The sequence below is a fragment of the Barbatula barbatula genome (genome assembly GCF_947034865.1).
Source record: "Barbatula barbatula genome assembly, chromosome: 5".
Taxonomy (NCBI): domain Eukaryota; kingdom Metazoa; phylum Chordata; class Actinopteri; order Cypriniformes; family Nemacheilidae; genus Barbatula; species Barbatula barbatula.
This window is the reverse complement of record NC_136769.1, coordinates 16,232,589-16,252,353: the sequence shown is the minus strand read 5'-3', so window position 1 is coordinate 16,252,353 and position 19,765 is coordinate 16,232,589. Positions and strand designations below refer to the sequence as shown.

General features: G+C 41.8%; 1 protein-coding gene across 2 annotated transcripts in view; it reads left to right on the top strand.

Annotated features, from left to right (window-relative positions):
* The window catches only part of sdk1a (sidekick cell adhesion molecule 1a), a 226,678-nt gene that overhangs the window by 170,364 nt on the left and 36,549 nt on the right, over window positions 1-19,765 (top strand). For both annotated transcript variants that reach the window (XM_079456077.1, XM_079456076.1), the window contains exons 17-27: window positions 499-680; window positions 3,175-3,290; window positions 3,473-3,668; window positions 4,704-4,802; window positions 7,874-8,065; window positions 8,734-8,855; window positions 14,010-14,119; window positions 15,860-16,010; window positions 17,063-17,300; window positions 18,108-18,223; window positions 18,991-19,180. In XM_079456077.1, the coding sequence (XP_079312203.1) occupies window positions 499-680; window positions 3,175-3,290; window positions 3,473-3,668; window positions 4,704-4,802; window positions 7,874-8,065; window positions 8,734-8,855; window positions 14,010-14,119; window positions 15,860-16,010; window positions 17,063-17,300; window positions 18,108-18,223; window positions 18,991-19,180 (1,712 nt within the window). The remainder of the gene's footprint in view (window positions 1-498; window positions 681-3,174; window positions 3,291-3,472; window positions 3,669-4,703; window positions 4,803-7,873; window positions 8,066-8,733; window positions 8,856-14,009; window positions 14,120-15,859; window positions 16,011-17,062; window positions 17,301-18,107; window positions 18,224-18,990; window positions 19,181-19,765) is intronic.

Sequence of the window (19,765 nt, the reverse complement as noted above, 5' to 3'; positions counted from 1 at the left end):
AAGTGTCATTCCTTTGTGAATCTGACTACGATATCAAGACGTGTCGTTTTTACATTATTTAGAGCTAGCCAGTCATTCTTTGAGATTCTTAGAAATACAAGAAAAAAATCCACATTGTGTTTCCACTTCTTGAGTATAAAATTGGTTGGTAAACAAACCTTTGTTTTTCAGATCATCCTGGAAGCTCATTTTCCACTCAGTTTCCTATATAACAACATTGAAATATACATATACAGTACTGTACTTAATATACTGTATCTGTGGATATTTTGTGACTTATTTATTTCATTACCAGAGTTTGATCTCTCCTTAGTCTCCGCCACAGATTGTTGATAGCAGTCTTCCGTCAGTGATGTATTTAACACAATCCCCGTCCTGGTGAAGACAGAGAGCATGTAGCTAATCATTATATAGCCTACGGAATGGCTCCTTACAGTGCAGCGACCTGCAAGAAACTCGTTGTCGCTCACTGTTTGTCCATCGATTCCTCACATGCAGGTACCGGCTGGCCGGTCTCCCCGGAGAGTACCAGCAGAAGAACATCACCAACCCCGAGATCAACTACTGTCTGATCACAGAGCTCATCATCTGGACCCAGTATGAGATTCAGGTGGCCGCGTACACGGGGGCAGGCCTGGGCGTCTTCAGTCAGCCTGTCACCGAGTACACACTGCAGGGAGGTGAGACCCGCTTTCTCCCGTCGAGCCGTTTGCTGCTTCTGTCAGCCTCAGCGTTTTCATCTTTCTTCTAATCAGTTGATCACCGGAGGCAGGAAGCGTGCTGCGGTTGACGCAGTACTTGTTTACATGGCATGCTGAGGTCAACCCGGTCCCCGCGTAGACGGCGCATTTGTTTTAGACCCCTCTTTGCAATGGGCTGATTTCCACTCTAATGCTCTTCGAAATTCCATCCATTATCAGTAAGACCGCTTGAGATAGAGATTACACCTCGATGAGAAAAGACTCCATCTCAGGAAATTCAAAGTCATTGGGTCTGATTTTCAAGTGAACGGCAAATGGAGGAACTACACGTTGAGGGCCCTCGTCTATTTCAGACAAAATGGGCAGTCGGAATTAGAAACCTGGATGACATCAGAGCGATAGTTCACCTAGATATAAAGATTAAATATTGATGTAAATGTCAATCCTCTCACGGAAAACTATCAAAAGCTGCTTTTAATATAGCACACATGTCATCTTTTATGGCGCTTTTACATCTTGCGAAAAGGTTGTATGCCTCGGCACCAATCGTGGTAATTGCATGGAAAACATCGACCGGCTCAGGGTTTGATCTGCTGCAATACAGGAAAAAAATGGCAGACGGTAAAAATGTGGGCGAAAAAGCGATGACAAAATTCATTTTTGCTAAACTGTACAACGGAGACAGTGTCATTTTTACTTCTTCCAGTTGTTGTCTGAAGGAAAATAAATAAACATGCTACAGTACGTGCTTTTTCATACAGCCGGCGTTTTACCCAGCGAGGGATCTGAGGTGGGGAGCAGCGCCTCTGGTAGCTGAAGAGCAGAGCCTCGGCAGCATAATGAATGTGTTTACCGCTTTAAGAAAGCGCTATAATTGGCCGACTTTTGAAAGATAGTGTTTTTTATTGGAAATAAGTCAAAGCTTAAAAGACAACCTGTGAAGACAAGTCCCAGAAAAATATATCTTGCTGGGCATTCGCAAATATGCTTTATGAATGAATTCCTGTGCCAGGGGTTTTATAAATGTACACAACCCATTCCACAAAGCATGTTTTGCACAATATTTCGTTTTGTGTCTGACTTTTTAAATGTGAAATACAGACCAACAAAGCTTGCTTTAAAGCAAGCAAGGACTGGGGAAGAGATGAGAACTGGTGTGATATTGTTTAGTTGTGCTTTGGCTTTTATAAAGCTGTTTCTTACTCTGCTACTTGACTTACCGTAGAATGTGAATACTGCAGCGTTCTGATTTGAAGATTATAAAATGAGCCAGTTAAACTAATGTTGCGATTCTCTTGTTACTGGTTTGATTTATTGGTTGATATTAACATACCTGTTAGTTACTATAAACACAACTGCAACTCTTAAAACCGCAAGACCTCGAAGCCATGAATACATCTCTCAGGTGAAGGCTATGGATTTCTGCCATCTGTATTTAGATTTTTTAAATCACAAAAAACATTTATTCTACCTCATGTTACCTGTTTGATGTTTTTCTTCTGTGGAACACAAAAGAAAATATTTAAAAAAAAATGTCTCAGTGGGTTTGAGTCCATAAATGGACGGCAATGTTATTGTGTTGTTTGGGCACCAACTTTCTTCAAAATATCTACTTTAGTGTGATGAAGAGGAAAGACCGCATACAGGTTCAGAATGACATGAGGTGGATTAAATGATGAAATAGTTTTTGGGTGAACTATCACTTTACTGTGCTGGGCCTATGTTTTGTCAATTCACTTGTTGACCCTCAGCCTGTCAATTTTAAGGCTTTGTGGGTGGAAAGCTTCTTGTTTTATCAGAAATGCAGTTTATCACTTGATCTGAATGACTGAACCTCAAACATTACAGATTTTTTGGCTTCAATAAGGGGCAGAGGAAAGATCACAACACGTTTTTGTTCTCTCAATCCTCTTTTCAGTATCTCCATTAGAACTGTTTCCCAATAAAAACAGGAGTGAAAAGAGAGATTCAATCACTCTGTCCGTTAACATGCCAAGGTTAAACGCATGAAATTATCTGTATTTATTCAGTATTACGTTTCAGCTTTTAAAATTGTATCAAACCTTCCAGTTGTATCCGATACTTGTAGGGAAAGCAGTGTTATTTAAGTTTAGTTCATTTACATTAGTTGAAAGTTTGGACACATCAACTGAATGAATAATAAGAAGAAAGAGCAGTTGTGTTTAAAGGGATACTTTACCCAAAAATGAAAATTCTGTCATCATTTACACACCTTCGAGTTGAATTTTGAAGAATGTAGGACAGCAAACAGTTCTGAGGCACTTTTGACTACCATTGTATTTTATGTAGTCAATGGGGGGGCAAAATCTTTCTGCTTATAAGCATTCTTCCAAGTATCTTTCTCTGTGAATTTTGCCAAGAGAAAACCGCATACAGTAAACTGTTTTGGCGATGTAAGTACAGGTAGTCAAACACTTGCTAGGTCTAATATACAGTATGTGCTTGTTTCCAGTTCCTACAGCGCCTCCACAAGGCGTGGAAGCCAAGGCAGTGAACTCAACCACTATTGAATTTAGCTGGAATCCACCACCTCAACAGTTCATCAATGGCATAAATCAAGGTTACAAGGTACATTCTGTTCTCCTCCACGGATTTCATTGACTGCCGGTCAAATACACGTAATGTTATGTACGTTACAAAAAAGACAGCAGATGCAGACCATTAAATATCTGATTTATGTCATATTTTTTCCATGAAAGTATTAAAGGGTATTTTGAGTTGTGTTTGCCTGACATTGGTTTGTCCTGCAGCTAATGGCTTGGCCCGAGCGCTCACCAGAGGAGGTTACCGTCGTGACCATCACCCCTGATTATCACGGAACACGTCACCTCGGACACATCAGCGGTCTGAAAAAGTTTACGTGGTACTTGACGTCAGTGCTTTGTTTCACCACTCCAGGGAACGGACCGCGCAGTGCTCCCAAACTGGTGCAGACACATGAGGACAGTGAGTAATAGCCCATACCCCGTCTTCCATTTGTCAATGAATCCTGTTGCTTTATGGTTATAAAGCTCAGCTGATCGGTGCTCTTGTATTATAAGAGTAGTTTACTTGCTTTTGTGTCATTCCAAACCTCTATGATTTTCACTTTTTCCAAATATTTTCCATTTCGCCGTCGGCCTTCTGAAACCTTGCATCTCAATATTTCATGATATTTTTCAGGGACAGGGTGGTTATTCCTCTAATAAGTGTACAGTTATTTGCTTTGGATTAAATTGCTCACTAAATTACCATTTGCCACTCCCCAATAACATTTAGGCCAAGCAATTACCACAGCCATTAGGGACAAGGGGCAGTTTGGCTAAATTAAAGTCATCATTTACTCAATCTCAGATTGTTCCAAACCTTTATACATTTTTTTGTTCTGCTAAACACAAAGGAAGATATTTGGAAGAATGTCAGTAACCAAACTGACCTCATCCCCCATTGACTCTCGTAGTATTTATTTTAAGATAGATAAAGCAGAATTGTTTAGACACAAAACGTTGTTTTCTAAATTATGATATCTTAACGAGACCCCCAGCTTTTGCCCTTTACTTCGGCATCTCATTGTGTTGTTGCCATGGAGGTATGCTGAACTAGTTTGTGCATGATAAAACACCAAATAACAGCAAAAGTCACATTAATTAAAGTACCGCTCAGACTCCAGCATAAAAACTGCTCTCTGGGTCAAGCCCACATAATTATATTAACATCTTTAGGCGTCTGTGACACTGCAAGTGAGAAATTAGCTTGCTAATTTTTTTTGTTAATGGAAAAAGAATGTACAAAAGGAGCGGAAGAGTGTTTGCTTGTGCTATGTCTGCAGGGACCTTTGTTACATCCCCGCATGGAAGCCAATTTGATACCTTAATGGATTTAATAATGTCTTATTTATTTCACATGTAGAAATTAGCTTTGTGCTAGTTGATCATAAATAAGCTTGCGATAGCCTTATTAAGACATTTATAAACAAACATGTTTGTACATTTGCGTGTTTAGTTCCAGGCCCTGTTGGTCGGCTGAGTTTTACAGAGATTTTGGACATGTCTCTGAAAGTGAGCTGGGAGGAACCTGTGGATACAAACGGCATCATCACTGGTGAGGATTTTCTTTTACACAATACGCGACATACTCTTTGGTAAGTTTACTCAAAGATATGTCAAATAAATATGCAATTTTATGTCGATTTGAAATCACTATGTGCACTATGTTCTCAAAATAATCTTGAAGAAAATAAATCAATGTGCGAAGTCTTAGCTGAAATCTAATCTACCCCCTTCTGTTTAAATGTAGATGAACATTGCAGGAGACCAAGCAGGTGGGACCGTAAAAGCGCTCCATTTTCATATAGCTTTATTAATGGATATACGTCTATTTAACACTTCATTGGGTCTTTGCACAAAGGCAATTATGGCGCCCTTGTTTGCATTTAGTTGGTAGAAACAATTTTCACTCCCTGTTGCACAGCTGCAAGAAGGCGCTGTTGTGATGTTGTGTGCGCGTGAGGTTGTCTCTCTGTGTGTGCCGTGCTACTACGTGGGTGTAAACGCAAGCATTTCGGCGGTCCTGTAATGCCATTTATCCTTATTATGCCAAAATCATTACCATAAGGAATGAAAAGAAATGTAATGAAAGGAATGCTTAGTGCGATCAAGAGACTCATTATCATGAGTTACTGCTGCAGCATTAGACGAGAGCGTGAAGGGTGAATCTCTCAGAAACTCCGAAGAACATGTCCAGCTCATTTTTCACCACAGAAAGAAATAGGAAATTAGATTATCCTTAATGTAATGAGAAAAATATGTAAAATATAAAAACATGATTTATTATTGGCAATAGCTGCTATTTACACAAATTAAAATAGCGACATATGCTATTTACACTAAGTTTAAAGTTGCATTTTCTTTGGATTAAGTGGAAATAGAAGTTATATGCTATTTACGTATAGTGGCAGATAACGTTACTATTTACCCCTCAGTACTGTTGTTATACATTATACAATACTAACAGAGTGTAAATCATTATATTAAAAAAAATATTAAAATGATAGAGATTATCGAGATATTAAAGCCCTAACCCTAACCTTACCCTAAACCCTTATTTTTATGAACAAAAATTTATGTTAAGTCTTACATAAATTTTATTGACAACAAATGCCTTAATGATCGGTAAGGTAATAGAAAAAGCTTAAAGAACATTTTCTGCGAGAGGTGGATTAAAACCCTGGTCTCCCCGTGCCAAGCTATACAGACTTTACACCTTACGACACAGGAGTTGCTGTTTGAAATGACGTCGTTCTTACATTTTCTCTATTCCTATCACATATTGGTGGACGGATCTAGTGCAAATAGTCATTGCCAACAAGGGGGAGACACTCTGTTTATTATTTACATAATGATAAAATAATGTATACATAATGTACATGATTGCATCATCAATACACTGTATATGGGGCACAAAAGTAGACATATACTGTATGGTATCTTTTAAAAGCTTACAACCAAAATCAACTTTCATGTGACATGAAAGAACAAAATAAAGTCTGAATCCATCTTCGCATGAAATGATTTCACCTTGCACAGCATTCTGGGGTAAAAAAAGTTAAATAAAAAACGGTTTCCTTTGTCATTTCATAATTAAGAGTTACTATTTTCTAATTCTAATGAACACAGAGAAAGATATTTGCTTGTACCCAAACAGTTCTTGGCCACCATTAACTACCAAAGTAGGAACAATTATAATGGTAGTCAAAAGTACCCCAGAACTGTTTGCTTTCCTACATCCTTCAAAATATCTTCTTTTGTGTTTAACAGAACTAAAAGTTACAAAGTAATTTTTTTCTTCTATGGTAGTCAATGGTGGCCAAGAACTGTTTGGTTCCAATATTTTTCTCTGTGTTCATCACAACAAAGACATTTGTACAGATTTGGAACAACTTGAAGTTACGTAAATGACGTGAACTGTCCCTTTAATACAGTAGTGAGATCTAGGTTTCACCATTGAGAAAAAGTAATTCAAAGTTAATGTCCAGAAATGTTAGATTAATGAGAGTTTGGCAGGAACATGTACATAATTATCACAATGAAGCGAATCCTAATGGCCCTATAAATAGACCTTTCATTTTACTATTTGATGATGAAAAATGAACCGGGCATGTTTTCGTGCAACTCGCTCATGAAGTCTAAATAGTGCAGAGAAAGAATTAAATTAGGACTAATGAGCCCACGGCAGATTGATACTGGACATAGATTAAGCCGAACTGAGTTACAGAACAGTGCTGGATTTGGATTGAGAGCGTAGAGAGACGAATGGGATCAGACATACATTAGACTAAATAGCTCCTGTCTATATCAATGCACACAGCATTGTTGCTCTTTGAATGTTGGGTATGCCTGTTCTCCAGCAGGCTCTCCGGGCACAAAGCTTGATTTATGAGCGCCTCAATGGAAAAGGACATTCAGCGATTGGAAACACTGCTGACTGTGGGAGAAAATACTCCCAATAAACAGCAAATTACGTAGGATCTCTGCTGGCTATTAGTCTCAGTTTGATGTGGGTTAGGGGCCAGGGCCCTGGGTCTAGACAACTCACTACAGCAGTTCCCCACATTTCACCCACCTTGTTTGTTAGGAGGGATTGTTTATTTCGAGTTCAAGACCCCAGTTGTCATCACAGGTTGGACTCGGGTGCCAGACGCCTCAAATTGGCTCATTCTTGTGGGTTTTGGGCTATTAGGTTTTTGTAGCATTTAAAGGTCTTTAATTTTGGAAGATCTATTGACAGAAATGCAATACAATGTAATATACATACACATTACTATTTCTTCAGAGGTGTATAAAGACCTTACATAATGAAGTGGTATGTTATTACCTTGAAATTAGCTATTTCTATCTACACACACCACAAGTCCCCATGGAATTCATCATGTTGTTTCTACAGTGGCCCTAAACTTACAAACTGCTCTACAGAACGTGTTTCGTGAATATGTTAGCTCCTTTGGCAAAGAAGCGAAAACGTGGCGACATCTTAGTTCTGTGTCAGCCGCCGTATTGCTTCGAAAGCGAGGAGGGAGTGAGCCTTGGTTGCAATTTGCGACCTCACGGCTAGATGCCGCTAAATTACATACACTGGACCTTTAAAGTTTCCCGAATGGGATTTGTGCTTTGCAGGTTACCTTGTGTCCTGGGAGGTGCAGGGAACAAACCAGTCACGGGTGGCACGGACCTTGACGAACACCACGCTGGATTATAAGGTCACCGGTTTGACGTCCCTCACCACGTACACGCTGGAGGTAGCAGCCATGACGGAGGCAGGCGTGGGAATTATAACGTCTTCCACGATTTCCTCTGGAGTGCCACCAGGTACATCAGTGCATCTCTATAGTTTGGCTGAAAAAGCATTACCTTATAGACGTTAGTCAACTTGTAAACGTATGCAACGTATAAACAGTATAAACCTTGAAATGAATGAATGATGATCTTTTAAGATGGACTTTTCTGCTCAGAAGCTGAGAAGTTGTTGTCCACGTGCTGCCATAATTCAAATATGGCACTAAAGGAGAAATATTCATTTATACTTGCTTCAAGGCAGAATTTCTCGCGGTGAAAAAAGGCAAACGCTGAACTGGCTGAACGCCAAGCCGAACCATAATGTCTGCTGATAAATTGCATATTGTGAGACATTAGGGAAACAGACATGTACTCATCTCAGTGGGGATTTCAGGCAGATGTGAGGCTATCGACTGTTATTTGATTTAATTCCAGTGTAATTTCATCAAATTTTTTTTTTCAAACCAGATGAGACTTTTTATCTCAGCACTTCAAAAGCATCAGAAATCCCTTTTTTTGGCCGAGTCCCAAGCGTGTTTTGGATACAAACAATTTTTTTAAATATTCCAGTCAGACTTCAATAGTCGTGTGTCAATGTTTCGTGGTCATGGATGGGTGTTGTGCGTGCATTGTTTAGAGGTGTCTTAACTTTTGTGCTTAAAATGTTTGGTTAAAATTTTTTGGTTATTTCTTTGATATAGAACTTCCAGGAGCTCCATCAAATCTGGTAATTTCTAAGATCAGCTCGCGATCTGCCACGCTGAAGTTTCGTGCGGGGGATGATGGGAAGACCACCATCTCCAAGTGGATTGTTGACGGGCAGGTGAGCCGTGTTTTATACATATATAAATATTTGGATATACAGATTATTATATAACATACTAGAGGTTGTGGAGGCCTTTACGAAGGTCCATCATGCCACAAGCGCTGCGCCGGCCTGCTTCATCGAACGAGAGTGGCTCTCAGTTTCCTCAGCCCGAAAGGTGAGTGAATGGGCAACTCGGGTCCCATTCGCCAAGTTCTTTGGCCTTTTCAAAAGTATAATCGGAGATGATAGGTTCTCAAGTCCAGGGTTCTCAAGTCTCACGCATTGGCCGTGAGACACACCCAATTCAACCAGTTCACACGCTCACACGCCACACCGTGTATTTCTCACGCCGAAAAGGAAATGACTACCAAGTTGTCCTGCAAGCTTTATATATAACCTTGTATACAAGGGGCAGGCACACAAAATGAAGTTTCCTGCCGCCAGCACGTATCTCGGCCAGATTGCATTCGATACTAGGCAACATAGATGCCTAGTAACGGAAGTTGACAGAACATTCTCGGCCACCGTACGTTCGTTACTAGGTAACAACAATATCGCGCGAACACACGTTGTGATGGAGAAGGAAAGTTGGAAGAAAGCTCGTCTAATATTTTAGCCTAGAACATTTAATATATAGCCCATCGTATACATATTGATGCAGTCAAAACAAAACTAAGGGAAATGTTAAAGGATAAGGGAAGGAATGAAGATGTATTTCTTCATTTTATTTAAAATGATATACTGTACTAATAGTCTTTCTAGTTACATTAATAATGCTGTCAGTTTCGACACAACGTCTCGTTCCCTCCATCAGGGAACCGAGGTTACATCCGTAACCAAGACGTTTTCATGGTCCTTGCTGTTACTACCAACTACTTGCTCAAATACATATCTAAGTTGTAAAAAATAAGCAAAGATACAGTTTTCTCTGTTTTATGGACAAGGACATCAACCGTGTGTCTTATAAGAGACAATAATCTACTTATAATATGACCAATGCTCATCATCACACTGTCACGGAACAGGTGGTGAGAAGAACCCAAGTGCAGGCAGCAATACGGGGTAAAACAGGATTTAATAAATAAAAACCGCAAATTACAAATAATACACCCACAATGGGGGGAAAACTGAACTGAGGCACAATACAAAAACAGAAAGTAAAGACTTCAAAAAATACAAGGGAACACGAGCCAAGGTACAGGTAAGGAAACATGTACAGAGCGGGAAACATATACAACGAACGAGCAACAAGACAATAAACAAGAGGGTATATATATAGGGAGACTAACAAAGGAGATAACGATGGGCAGGTGTGGGTAATGAGACACAGGAGGAAAGCTATACTAGAAACGAGAGGGGCGGGGCCAAATGACGAGACAGGCGAGAACGCATATTATGTCCTGATTGACAATAATATGTTTCTCTCCACATAAAACACGTGGGTCCGTCATGATTCTGCCTCTAGACCAGAAAACCAAGACAAGAGAAGGCAGAATCATGACAGAATCCCCCCCTTAATGAACGACTCCTGGCGTTCACCAAGGGAGCAACTAACAAGACAAGACAGACTGGGTAACAGACATAAACCAACAGAACATAGCAAACATGACTAGGGGCATACAAGAAATAATAACAGAAGGGTTGGGGTGAGACAATAAAAATAACAAACAAGGGAGGGGGGGTGGAGGCAAAGAGTGCCTAGGGTGCAGTCCAAAAGGGCATGGATTGGGTGGAACAGTCTTAGGGGGAGTCATAGAGGCTCTAGGAGTCCCCTGCTGTGACACCGGCTGAAAGGCCGGCTGAAAGGCCGGCTGAAAGGCCGGCTGAAAGGCCGGCTGAAAGGCCGGCTGAAAGGCCGGCTGAAAGGCCGGCTGGAAGGCCGGTTGGAAGGCCGGCCGAGACACCGGCTGGAAGGCCGGCTGAGACACCGGCTGGAAGGCCGGCTGAGACACCGGCTGGAAGGCCGGCTGAGACACCGGCTGGAAGGCCGGCAGGGCAGGACTTGACACCGGCTGGAAGACCGGCTGGGGCTGAGACGCCGGCTGGGGCTGAGACGCCGGCTGGGGCTGAGACGCCGGCTGGAACTGAGACGCCGGCTGGAAGGCCGGCTGGGGCTGAGACACTGGCTGGAAGGCCGGACTTGACGCCGGCTGGAAGACCACCGGGACCACCGGACTTGACGGGACCACCGGGACCACCGGACTTGACGGGACCACCGGGACCACCGGACTTGACGGGACCACCGGGACCACCGGACTTGATGGGACCACCGGACTTGACGGAACCACCCTTCGAGCCGCCCTCCGTTGCCTCTTCTTCAGCGGAGCCCCCCGCCTGGAGGCCGGCTGCAGGAATGAAGAGAATGGGATGAGCGGCTCGGGATTGGAGGTCTCAAACGAGGACCCCCAGGATTCCCGTCTCCCTCGCTTGCCAGTGAGACTGGGCGGTTGTGGAGAGGCCGCAGAGGTTGGGGAGTGGTGCGTGGCGATGCCCACATTCCTGATCTGCAGAGGACCACTCTCTGGTATCGCAACCAGCGGAGATGAGTCAAAGGAGTTCGATGAGGTCGTGGACCACGAACGACCTGTGGCGGCATCCCACACAGTGTCGAAGTCCAACGGCCTCATCGCCCTCATCTCCGATCGAGAGAGTGGCTCTCTGAGACCGGTGTTAAACAGCACCGCCAGCTCCTCCTCCCCGAAGACGCCCTGTCCTGCGATGTCCAGGAACCTCTCCACATAATCATCCACAGTCTCACTTCCCTGGCGAAGGCTGCAGAGGCGGCGGGCCAAGCTAGACCGGCCAGTGTCCATGCTGCTGCTGGGTTCTGTTTTGGCTCGTTGGTTCTGTCACGGAACAGGTGGTGAGAAGAACCCAAGTGCAGGCAGCAATACGGGGTAAAACAGGATTTAATAAATAAAAACCGCAAATTACAAATAATACACCCACAATGGGGGGAAACTGAACTGAGGCACAATACAAAAACAGAACATAAAGACTTCAAAAAATACAAGGGAACACGAGCCAAGGTACAGGTAAGGAAACATGTACAGAGCGGGAAACATATACAACGAACGAGCAACAAGACAATAAACAAGAGGGTATATATATAGGGAGACTAACAAAGGAGATAACGTTGGGCAGGTGTGGGTAATGAGACACAGGAGGAAAGCTATACTAGAAACGAGAGGGGCGGGGCCAAATGACGAGACAGGAGAGAACGCATATTATGTCCTGATTGACAATAATATGTTTCTCTCCACATAAAACACGTGGGTCCGTCATGATTCTGCCTCTAGACCAGAAAACCAAGACAAGAGAAGGCAGAATCATGACACACACAAGTTCAATGTTTAAGTATTCAAAACAGTATCCACCTGTCACCACAAAACTTAATGTACTTATCGTTCTTTTCTATTCACTCATTCAGCACTTTCATTTCGAGCCAAATAAAAGTTCCCGTTCTGATTTCCTACCACATCTAAAAAATATATTGAAAGCGCATCTATACACTACATTGCACGCGGGTCTCGCAAAAATACAGACAGATTCAATCACGTGGCCAAATTCTAATTTGTAACCGACATCAACTTGACGTGACCGGCCCGGGACTCTCAAAGGAAGCTTTTCATGCTGCTCCACTTGAATTCCTAAGTTGATTGAGGCCAGGCTATCTGGGGCTGCAGAAACCTGTCACAGAGCAAGAGAGAGACGCTGCATACACAGCCGCTATGAAATACAACAGTGTTCTCCAGCATAAGGTGCCACGCGTCCAACATCTATCACGTTGGCATAAATGCTTACCGCATACAGTACACTCCGCTAGTCATAGTAAATCTTCCTGAGTGCTGTGAGCTTTGATTGGTTTAGACTTGGCTCGCACAATGTGTTTGAAATGGGGCAGTGGCTGGCACTGTCCGGGACTCAATTGAAAAATCCTTAACCTGCTCTGAATTTCCGCCGAAGGACCCGCTTCCTCCAGAAAGTGCTCTAAAAGTCTTTGGCCTGTGAAGTGCTGGATATAATGAAGTGCAGTGTGGGGATTTTTTCGCTTTTAGTTCGCTTCACTGGTTGGACTCGGAAGTGACAAATGCTGAGAGATATCGTTTTCAAAATGGGTCTGAAAAATGCTTCTTTCAGATGTTTCCATGGTGTAGCAGATTAAAGAAAAAGTTCATCTCAAAATCAATGTGTTATTTTTTACTCACCCACATGACGTTCAACGAACATTCGTGATATTTTAAGACCTCCCGGCATATTTGGAACGCAAATAAAGATATTTAAGGTGACATCCGAGAGATTTCCAGGCCTCCTCATAGACATCATTGTTACAGTTGTTGTCAAGGTCCAGAAAAGTACTAAACAGATTGTTAAATTGGTACAGCCACTCTTAAATTTTTATGAAGTAAAGATGTCCTGTCAGTCCATGGTGCGTGTTCACGAGAGCACCTTGAGGACTATTAATAAACTGCTAAAGTAATATATCAGCTGGTGAGGAAATAGAAATGAACGTTGACGTTGAAATGATGCGAGTTTGCAGCTCTTTGCAGACCAGAGAAAGCGCAACTAAACGTGGACACTAAATAAATAGAAATGCAGTTTTAATTGTGGTATCAAATTAAACCCCTGTTTAATAGCTGTCAGAAGTTGGATTTATAGCATTCGTCTAGACTTTATAACAGATGTTACTCTCCATAAATTCTCCATATAATAACTTAATAAATAGAAATGACCAGATTCATTAATCACATGACCAGTGTCCAGGTTATCTGAAGACCGGTACATCACGTCGCTACAACGTTCTCCATGGGATTAATTCACAACGTTAGCATTTTTTTTTTAAATGGAACGTTGCCAAGACGTCCTCAGAACGCGGTCACAAAGTGATGTCACGGGGACCAAATGAAGACGAACTGGCTATGTCTTCAGAACGTACTGTGTTTTCTTGGTAATCGCCGCAATTTTTTCCTGGGCAGAAACTATTTTCCGATAGCCCCGCCCTCACGTTACTCATGACAGGAAGATAATTTATAAAAAAACACTATTCCATAGAAAATAAGGGGCTGTCAATTTCACTGTGACTTTTCAGAAGTTACGCAAACCCAACCAATCAGGTTGAAGGTTTCCTTTTTCGTGATATTTTACTATTGTTTGCAATGTTTTCATCAGGTGGGCAGTATCGGTGAAGAGGAAGAGTGGAAGGTGTTGTACGAGAAAGAGAACGAGCCTGAGGCTCAGGTGCTGGAGGTGCCCAACCTCACTCCATTCACGCATTACAGGTCAGTTATGTTTCTTCACAAGCACACATTATTTTCATTCGTTTTATCCTGAATAGCAACACATTTCAATTGAGCATAATCCAATAAAGACATGTGGATTACTCCAATTAGCAGTGCATTATTGAAGACACATTTACTCTAATCAGTCTGCCTCCATGAACACTCAAGTCAACACACTATGGCGGTGTTTTTGTTCTGTAATTTATGGCTCTGATTTGCTTTTTGCTTTTTCCCTGAAGATGCTGTTAATTATGTTGTTTTATTTTACTTTATTCTTTGACATCTTTGTAATGTCTGTCTTGCTTTAAAAAACGGGAAACACCCTAAAAGAAGAATCGCTACAGAATAGCTGAGAAGTGTACGTAAAATGCAACTCAATGCAAAGTTTCGGGGGTGACAACCAAATGAGGTGTGAACAATATTTGTTTCTATTGAACCACTCCAAAAATGCCAGTGGTCAAAGTAGGTGTAACCATAGCAACATTTTGGTTACTTCCTGGTTTTCGCTAAGCCAGCTCAGGCATTTCCAAAGAACTGACAGCTATAGGATGTCATTCTACTCTTAGTCCCTTCAAAAGTGTGAAAAGTGATGCTCATCTGTTGTCCTCTTTTCATCTCGTTTTACGTTTAGACAACTAAGGCATGACTATTTATCGGACTAGATTTTGATTATAAACTAAATAGTACACCATTGAGCTGTTAAAGCTACCTCAGAAAATGTACGATACCCCACGACAATGAGTGACGGTTCACTAGAAGTATTATTGCGGAAGTTCTTAAAGTAACAGTTCACCCAAAAATGAAAATCCTGTCATCATTTACTCACTCTCTTGTTATTTCAAACCTTTAGGACTTTCTTTCTTCCGCAGAACACAAAAGAAGATATTTAAAAAAAAATGTGTTAACTGGCTCCCATTCACATGTAGGCCTATTGTTTTTTGTCCATACAATAAAAGTGAATGGGGCCCAAATGCTGTTTGGTTACCAGCTTTCTACAAAATATCTTCTTTTGGGTTCTGCGGGAGAAAGAACGTCATAAAGGTTTGAAACGACAAGAGGATGACTAAATGAGAACAGAATTGTAATTTTTGGGTGAACTATCACTTTAAGAACTTTCTGTGCAGTTGTTAACAAGAAACACTCAGTTTGGTTTGTTTGGCAGTTTTTGGTGAACATTTCCTTGACATCACTGCAAGATGCATGCAGTATTAAAGTCTGTTGTCATTTTTTGTGTGCAAATACAAACTCAGTAATGGAGGATTGTGTTTGAAGTGAATTGGATAAATCCATTTGTCATTCCTGTAAATAACCAAGCTCTGTGTGTGCAGATGAGCATACTGTATTATATACTTGTTTAACTATTCAGCTGTCCGATTATTGCATTCCATGTACACAAAGCCACCGCTGGTATCTTAACAAGTTTACTCTCAGGCTTCATTCGTTTGTTTCAGATGGCTTGACTCATCTCTGAGCCTTCATGATGAACTGCTTTGCCTCTGTGTTTTTCTCTACCCCGCAATTTATGTCAGATCTTATGGATGTTGCTGCAGTCTCTCCATTTGTTCAACACGCTGATAAACTTAGATTTTATGGTAATTGGCGCAATTAGAAAGCGAATTGCAGAGAGCACAGGGCCTGAACAGAGTTCATTCCAGACGCCACAGCCATTTATTTTCCGCCGTTATGTTTAGTTTGTTTTAACAACGTGTAATGTGCATTCATGAAGTGTGGTTGGTGCAGGTTTCGATTGCGGCAGGTGAATATTGTGGGATCGAGTCCGGTGAGCGCGCCGTCCCGCGTTATACAAACCCTGCAGGCGCCTCCGGACGTGGCGCCCAGTAGCGTAACGGTACGCACGGCCAGCGAGACCAGTCTGTGGTTACGATGGGTGGTAAGTGGTTTTAAACATTTTTGTTTACTTGTTCAATTTCTCCTTGGATGTGTCCTTTGCAAATCAAATGGTTGCGTTTATTTTTCATACTTTAATACGTGTAATTTAACAGTTGAGACATGAAATGAGCCCAGTACATTCTATTCAGTCGAATGAAATTGAATTATTTAATTCTAAATAAAAAAAATGATCTAAATTTTATACGCTCGTGAAATTGGTTCAAGGAAACTATTACATTCGCAACTTTTAGAGCCAGTGTTCAGACAGGATGTCATTATCCGGTATCACACATGAATACAGGCTTGGACGTTGAAAGCAGGGTGTTTTTCCACATCTATCGATTTTCACCTGAAATAAAGAATGCTGACACACGGGACCTAGTGGCCAAATTGAGTTTCTCAAATTGAAGCTCTTTACCTGTCAAATTAAAAGCGCACTTATCTTTTGGCACCCCATCAAAGTCATTCACTTCATTTTTTGGGTCACGTAAAGTGATGAGAGATTATTAAATATCAGTTATGTGTTTATACGTACATTTAACCGCAGTATGGAATGTTTAGAGCTCTCAATCTGCTGTGAATGCAGTCGTTGAAAGGACTGACAAAAGTGCATGTTCTCACACTAAGGCAAGTTTTCACATTAAAAGTTTGCTATGATACATTTACATTTTTAACATTATTTTCACCAAACATTTGTAAACTTGGCAGTAAACGTAGACTTGTAGTCGCCGAATGTTTCCAGGGAATGATTAATCACTCAAATAAATGAATATAGCTAAGTCATTTCTTTGTGATTTACTGTTTTCAACATAAATTGACCATTTTATGTGGAAAAGTTTTCTCCGTATTCTGAAGTACATGTAAAAATATAATACAGTATTTAAGACCATGTCAAAAATCATAGTTTAATTAATGACTGAAATCAAACTTTGATGCTCCAAATCTTAAAATTAGATTGTAACATTTGAACCTGATTTTCATAGACACGGTCACAGATATGTACTTTATTTATACATATTTGTCAAAACGTGTCTCTGTATTTTTTCCTGGCAGCCATTGCCCGAAAGTGAGTACAACGGTAACCCTGAGAGCGTGGGCTACAGGGTGAAAGTGTGGAGGGCCGACCAGCGGGGCGAGGTCAGCACACGTTTGGTGAACGACCGTCTAGAGAGAGAAATCACCCTTGAGGGTCTCGAGGAGTGGACCGAGTATCAGCTGCAGATTCAGGCCTTCAATTCCATCGGCCCCGGGCTATGGAGCGACGCGGTGAAGGGTCGCACACGCGAGTCAGGTGAGGGCACGCGATACACCCGCATTTTGCGACTGATGCTAATGCGTGTGGATTGGTCGGACTGCTCTATGGCGCAATTTCAAATGGTGCCCCGTGAGAAACGGAAACACATTTGCCACCTATGTTGCAGAGGGAGTGTCTTTCCATTTCCATTCTCTGGATAACCGCATTGTGAAATATAAACAGGTTGCTCTCAAATTGATTTTGATTTCTTTTATGGGATTTCCATAACAGCCCCTCACCGTTCCCGGCTCAATATCACCATTCTTCCTCACTCAGGAGCGGCTGTAAATGCATTCTTGCACTGCAAATAAGGGACGAGATGATTGGATGCCTGGTGTCTGTACTTATTGTTACTGTTGCTCCCTACAAGAGAGATTTATGGGCCCAAATAGCTGTAGTGTGAAGCGGAACCTCAGAAATTAGTTTTTAAAGGTGAATTGTGTTGTTTCTGCACTACTAGTGACAATAAAAAACAGCAAGAAGTGTTTGTGGTTTCTTAATGGTGCAGAAATGACACTATACCTTTAAAACTCATTGGGAAGACTGTAATTATGTAGTTCTGCAGTCTAGATGAGGGAAATGTGCCGGCCTGATGCCGCCAGGTTTCAAGAGTCTAACTGGGGCTCAGCTTTATGACAAGTTGTTTACTATCTTCTTAGTGTGCCGCTCACACACCTATTCTGTTTGCACCAGGCTTACCTCATGACACTGGCGGGTCGACTAATCCACGGCGTGAGTTTACTCAGCACTCGGGGTCTTGTGTTCAGGCACACTGTGATAAAGAAATGCGATTTGTCTTTGTAGTGCCAACGGCGGCTCCGGAGAACGTGACAGCCGAGGCCATGAGCTCCAGTCGCATCCTTGTAACCTGGGGGCCGGTCCCTGAGCCCGAGCAGAACGGCAACATCCTCGGATACAAGGTCCGTATTTGTTTTGTTTTCGTATTCTCTGTTTATTTCTTTTTATGAGCAAATCAAAATAGTCCCTTCGACGACTTCGGTGAGCTGTAGCGCTGTGGTGTCTGCTGAAGGAAGCCCGACTTTTTTTCGCATTTCAGAGGCGAATCAAGGTTTAAACATGCATGCTCAACAACGCACGCCCTTAAACCATGTTGTGTCTGATGAAATGAAACGAAATAATTTGATTCTTTTGATACATGTGAAGAGGAGCCATTGTGTTTCGTGTACTAACAAATCCTAGCGGATCTACGAAAGCATTTGTAAAATAAAAATTTTGCTTTAAAAGATAAGAATGCTTTTCATTATGGATAATAATGGATTCATCATAATAAACCTTTAGTTCTTAGAAGCCCTATAAAGCAGCACTGTTTGTTCCGGGAGTCTCTTTAAGTTTCATGTCGAGTAATCAACTGGGCCATAAGAGCATTCATTGAATGTCTGACCCTTGCGGAAAGACAAATATTTGCTGTCAGACGAGTTGCTGCGCACCCATATGTTCAGAGAAGCTTCAGTGCTTCAAAGTCAACAGTAATTAAGACAGAAGGCTTTAACCAGCAAACAGCCTGCTGAAAAATACACCCGGAGGTATAAACCTCACGCAATTCTGCCATACTGCACAGCTGACAATAAAACTCATGTCTGTGTGATTTAATTCAATGCCATTTTACAGTAAACAACCACACAACGCTAAGCAAGCTGTAATGATGTTTATATGCTTATTTGTCCAGGTTCTGTACAAAGAGAAGGACTCGGACTCGGATGCACAAGTGAACGTTGTGAAGGGAAACCTGACGCAGTCCGTCCTGCTGCGGAACCTGCGTAAATACGTCCAGTACGAGATCCAGGTTCTGGCGTTCACGCGAATCGGAGACGGCCAGCTCAGCAGCCCACCACTATTGGAGAGAACCAAAGATGATGGTGGGCATTTCTCCTTGAATTGAATAACGGCTTAAAGGGACAGATCACCAAAGAATTCAACTTCCGTCATCATTTACTCACCCTCCAGTTTTTGCAAATCTTCATACAGATAGATATTTGGAAGAATGCTTGTAGCCAAACAGTTCTTGGGCACCGTTGACTACTATAGTAGGAAAAGTGACAGTGGTAGTCAATAGTGCCCCAGAACTTTTTGCTACATTCTTCAAAATATCCTTCTCTGTGTTCAGCAGAACAAAGACATTGATTCAGTTTTGAAACCACTTGATGGTGAGTAAAGAATTTAAACTTTTAGTGAACTGTACCTTTAAATTCACTTTGGTTGCGCCTCTTTCGAACATTATTTCAACACAACAACCTGCAGCTCAATTCACTAACCCCCCACGATCCTGTTTTATAAGACTCTGAATGCGCTGTGGGTATTCAAATGAAGTCATGTCCATTTCTTAGTGCTTTTTTAGTGCTAGCTCCCCTCCTTTCTATGTAAAATAAACTCTGGTCTGGTGAGATTAACACAGCGAAAGCAGGCGGGCCTGAACTGTTCAAAAGAGATGTTTGTGTACAATT